Source organism: Pygoscelis adeliae, unplaced genomic scaffold (assembly GCF_000699105.1).
Source record: "Pygoscelis adeliae isolate BGI_AS28 unplaced genomic scaffold, ASM69910v1 Scaffold114, whole genome shotgun sequence".
Taxonomy (NCBI): Eukaryota; Metazoa; Chordata; class Aves; order Sphenisciformes; family Spheniscidae; genus Pygoscelis; species Pygoscelis adeliae.
The window spans coordinates 1,628,801-1,634,335 of NW_008824587.1; the positions used below are offsets into that span (position 1 = coordinate 1,628,801).

The following is a 5,535-nucleotide window of genomic DNA, read 5'->3' on the forward strand; positions in this document are numbered from 1 at the left end:
CGGAACAAGACCCTCTTGGTTTGAAAAGGCCAAACCTGAGCTCAGCCCGAGCCCGTGTGGCTCCCGTTTAGCCGTGCCTCCCCCGGGGTATGCGAGCTCTCAGTGGACACGGCTGAGTGCTAATTTACCTGGGCTGGATGTGGAGGAGTTTGAAGACCTCTCTCCACCCCGAGGCAGGAGAAGGGAAGTCTTAGACAAGCATGACTGGTCTGCAGATATTTTTATCCTGGTAATCCAGTCTATCCTTCTCTGAGTCGAGCTGTATCTACATAGCAGAATTGTTCCAATGGGTTGGAATAGGAATGACTTGTAGGGATCGTACAAAATTGATCTCATTTATTCCACTAATGCCTACCCCCAATTAAAGGCCAAGCTGCAAGTAATCAGAAAAGAGCATTTCTGTAATGATACGCTGGTATCTAACCCTGCAGGGACTGAGCGAGGCTACGGGGGCCTCCTTATGCAGCCTCTTGGACAGCAGAGAAGGAGAAACAGACTCCGCTAGGAAATGAATCAGAGCATCTCGCTCAGGCTTGTGCTCTGAATCACCTCTGGAGGAGTCTGTCTCTCCCTTGACTGCAGAGGAAAATAGCCTCCTCACGTGTCTCTAAACTGAGACACCTAAAATTAGCTGCTGTGCTATTTCAGGGATGTGTTTTACAAGTCCAGACTCTCGCTATTTGTTGCCCGTATTGTTTTCAACCAGGCAAGATTCTGGCCAGATGCGTAAAAAGTCGGTCTCCATCATTCCTGATCTCTGACAGTGACGCAAGCCTCATCAGCTAAAGATCTAGTTGTTTTCCTTCATTAGCATATTAAGCCCTTGATCCAGCAAAGTACCTTGGCACATGATGAGATTTCAATGAGACTGTTCATAGCTTAAACTTAAGCATGTACATAAGTGCTCTAATGAACTGAGACCGAAGGATACCGTTTCTCAAATTCTCTCAGGTTCATCCATTAACCGCGATTCTCAAACATCAGCTAAAATGCTTTTTGCCTCCATTGGTGGAGCACGCACTCTCAACATGAAACCTCATTTTCCATCAAGCTAATGGGAGAGAGATACCTGTGATTGTCTTGGGGAAAAGAGTTAATTTTAGCATTTGAAATAGAAAATTGATACAAACAAAACTTCCAGTGCTGTTCTTGTCATTGCTTGACACCGAGTTGTTTCAGAATTAAACCAGAGTAACTGAGAGTCAATATTGGCTTGATGGCCCTAGTGAGATTTATATGGCCAAAGCAATGGTTTAAACCCTGCTCGAGCTTCCCTGTGGATCAGCCTGTCATGCCAGCTCAAAAGAGCTGTTCTAAGCCCATCTTCGGGCGTTGAATTGGGATGAATCTTTAGCTTTGGGTAGCCGGACAAACTGGTGGAGCAATAGCATGAGGCATTCTTGAGGGAGATTTTTGTGGTCTATAGGAAGAATTAGCAGAGAGATGGACTCAGCCGATGGACCGGGACCTGAAAAGTTCATCTTATAAGGTCTGTAGAAGGCAAAGTGAAGGCTGAGAAGAGATGTCATTGTCCTCCCTATATACACCTCCGAGTGAATATCAAAGGAACAAAAAGAACTGTTTAATCTGGCAATCAGTGCTGGCAAAGAATAAGAATTGGCAGGAAACCAAAAATGGTTTAACCATCAGAGGAGGAAGTCCTCTCAGATAACGGGGCCAAAAAAAAAAAAAAAATCCATTTGAAGATAAAACATAATCTGTTTATGAACAGGATTTAGGTGATGTCTTGGTTTGGATGCAGTCCAAGATCTGGGCTCAGCACCCGACACATATAAGGCTGGAAGGACTCCGTGTACTCCAGCCAAAGATGAGCTCAGACACCTCGGTGTCAAAACACGGGCTGAACAGTTTGTGCGGTGGCGAGCAGACCTGGCTCACCTTACCTCACTTAACGCCTGCTCTTTAAACTGACGGGGTGCCCAGGATTCACTTGCAAGCAGCGTGAACTGCAGTTTCTACGCATATGCCTGTGCCCATGTGTTGAGGGTAGATGGGGTCCTGGCAGCTTTGAACCTCAAAGTACATTCAGCTGCTGAAGCCTCTGTGCAGAGATTTTCACTGAAGAGGCTATAATTGGCTTGCGCACACACACACACACACACACAAACACAGCTCATTTCTTGCCCGTAAAAGCAATGTCTTATTATTTCCATAGGTGACTGCCAGGTCTCCTCCTTTGAAAATCCAAACACAATTACCTCTTTGACATGTTATGCTTCTTCATCTGCTGGCAGAGAGAAATCACAGGACGCGAGTTTTCCCATCACAAAGCTAGAGTTAAAATGTCAGATGAGGGAAGGAGTTTTCAGGTTTGAAATCCTTCCTGGGAAGCTGGAAGCTCTTCTCTGCGGTTGCATTTTCCTATAGGGATTATCGTTTCAGCCTTCGTCAAGATCAGATGTCTGGCACTAAGAGCCTATTCTTTATTTTGGGGTTTTCATATAGGTTAGCGTAGGAGTGAGATGCAGACAGATTAGCAAGCAGGTAACATATCCCCAGAACACGTCTTGAAATACCGCTCCTCCCTCACTTTATTCATTGGCAGCCGGAGAGCTGCATAAGGGAAAAATCACTGAGCACTTACACCCTCCGCACGGGAACTGATGTTATCCCAGGTCTCGTATGCCCAGCTCGCCTGTCCATTAGCAGAGGGTATTGGGTCAAATCCTGCTTGTTTAATGCGTATGAGCAGTTCTGGGAACACGATGGCTCTCGGGCGCCCGTGTCAGCTGCTAATATAACGCCTGCTGCCTCTTAGACAAATGTGCTATTGGACCAATTGCTGTTATTGCTTAGAGAAATAAAAGCTTGAGTGGGATTATTTTTAGAAGCCTCTGACAGACCGACAAGTGTTTTAGGGCTGCCTCACTGTACTGTCCTTATCACACAGGAAAATCAGTTAAGTGTAGGTTTAATATTGTTATGAGTGACTAATACATCAACTTCCCAAAAGCAGTGGGAATAAAATTATTTTGTCACGCACGACACATGCCGACATAGCATTAGGCACAGGAGTCCACTTATATTTTAAAGAGAAGAGCACCATTTCACATGAAACAGCATTTCTTCAATGAAATCTATTATCTGGAAAATTACTTGTTATCGGGAATGTTTCCCTAATGAGATTCTTTGATCTCTTTGGACAGCAGACTATTAAAAACTAATCAGGTGGATGTCAACATTAGAAAGAAAACCACTAACTGTCATTTCTGTCCTATTTGATGTCAACAGCTTGTACTGTTTTATTCGACCTTTTTAATATCAACTTGGCTAGGAATGCACGGGCTTTGGGTTTTTAATTCTGTCTTCTCTCATCTTGTTGAGGCTTATCCTTTGAAACTGCTTGTGTTAACGTAATGGAAAACATGAGTAAATCACTTTTTTTTTTTTTAGCAATGTGGTTCAATATTGGTGCTTTGATCTCAGCAGTTTTAACCTGACCTTAGGCCACGGGCCCTTTTCCTCTGTGCCTCAGAAAGACCTAGAGATTTAAACTCCCGACTGCGGCTGATTATGCCCCGCTACACGCATGGGGACAGCTTCGGCACCGGAGGGCTGGCCCAAGGGGTCCGTCTTCCCAGGAAACCAAGGCTCAGCCCAGCTCGCTCGGGTTTTTACCCCCAATGTCATGCCAAACCAAACCACCTTTCCCAGAAGGGGTCAACCATTACCTTTTCTAATAGTTGTCTCAGCTGCTTTGTCCTGGCATCACGAGAGCACATCGTCTGTTGAGGTGCCACCACTGTGCATATACAACGTCCCTCGCTATCTTGGGCAGAGCTGTAGACCTGCCAGCTTTCCTCTGGGTTGGTAGGCAACACCTAATTAACACAGGGAAAGACGGGTTAAGTAAATGGGGGGAGGCCTGGGAGGGGTGTGGGAGGTGAAGGGGGCTGAGTGGAGGAAGCAGGATGGATGTGGCAGATACTGGCGCTGTGCTGGAAACAGAGGGAGGCTCCTCCGAGGACCCGGCTGGCAAAATTCATTTGTAATGCAAAAATATGGATTGGGGATAAATAAAAGAAGGGTCTGAAAAGGAGAGCAAGAGCTGAAGCAAGAAGGCAATGCAAGTGGGAAAGCACGGACACGAGGAAAGGCACGAAGCAGTGAGGGTTGTAGCGTGCTGTAAGGCACCAAGTGCATCGGGGTGGGGAACCCACTGCCCGGCTGTCGTTACAAAGCACTTGACTTCTCCTTGACACCGCGAGAAGGATGTGCCCGAGCTGCCAGTGGGGATACGGTGTCCTGGCTGAGGGCTGAGCAGTGATCAATGTGCCTCTGCAGAGCTCTCCCGAATCTGGCAGCAGGAAAATCCGCCCTCCTGAGTAAACGGACACCAGGAGTTATGCTTCCCTCCTCCTCTGCCAGACTCTCCTGGGGATGGGGAGGTTCACCAGACAACCATTTCCCTGCAAACGTTCTGCGGGTCCCGGGCAGGGAAAGCCCGGTGCCATGCCCTGGGAAGCATACCAGCAAAGAAGGGATGCGGTCCGGAGGGTAGGACCGGTGCCTCCGTCTGAGCTTCCAGGACGCACCGCGGAAAGGGAGCCCAGCCACAAACACAGCATGTTCCCCAGCCCGCCTCGTGCCCCCTGTGCTCTCCAAACCTCTCTGATCTTAATTTTCCTTTGATCTCACAGGACTTTGCAAAATACATTATTTAATCACAATTCAGCCTCCGATCACTTTGAAGGTACCACTGCTTTGCCAACCAGAAGGGAAATGTTCTTTCTACTATATCGATATATTACGAATAACCTTGCAAATACCCGTGTTGACAGACACTCACTGAGAGACATGGCTAGACAGACAGACGAACAATTTGATTCTCTACCTAAAACAACCGGAAACAAAATAATAAATGGGTCTTATAATCCCTGGTAACATGGAAAACAAAATCCCAGCTTCATTCACAATCAGCAGAACCACCACATGAAATACTCGTCTTGAAACAGCTGAGCTGTAATACGTTAGCTCTTTTATAAGGCACAAGCATGCAGCCTGGAGGCGAAAGGTGCCCATTTTTCCCTGTTAAGGGAAGACAGACAGAAGGATTGTTTTTCTTAGCCATTTCCGAAGTGGCACGACCAGGCACCGCACCAGCCCTCCAGCAAAACAGGGACAGGAAACGTATGGCACGACCAAAATACACCGCAACTTCTCCACTGCGTTTTCCATCCCATTAACGACTACCGATGAAAGGCAGGGAAGCGAATGAGATCTGGCGGGACCCGCACCTGCTGTCCCAAGCTTCGACAAGCGACAGCGAAGCGGCGACGAGGGAAACTTTGCAACCCTTTGGCTGAAGGCACGGGGGGCCACCCGGGTCGCCCCCAGCCCAGGGCTAGGGATGGCTAAACCCGAGAGGAAGAGAGGGGAGGCGCCCCCCCGCACCGCCACCCCACTCCCCCGTCTCCTGCCAGCCCCTCCCCGGCCCCGCCCCGCCCCGGCCCCGCTCCTGCATGGCCCCGGGGGGCACTTTGCAAGCGATGCCCCCCCATCACCCCGAGGGGC

The 5,535-nt window shown here is 48.3% G+C and overlaps 1 protein-coding gene across 1 annotated transcript in view; it reads right to left on the minus strand.

The window, feature by feature from the left end:
* OLFM1 (olfactomedin 1) overlaps positions 1-3,836 on the minus strand; it is a 20,756-nt gene extending 16,920 nt beyond the window's left edge. Inside the window, exon 1 of the mRNA XM_009322046.1 lies at positions 3,693-3,836. Coding sequence (XP_009320321.1) covers positions 3,693-3,743 — 51 coding nt within the window. The 5' untranslated portion in view covers positions 3,744-3,836. The remainder of the gene's footprint in view (positions 1-3,692) is intronic.
* Positions 3,837-5,535: the final 1,699 nt, after the last annotated feature.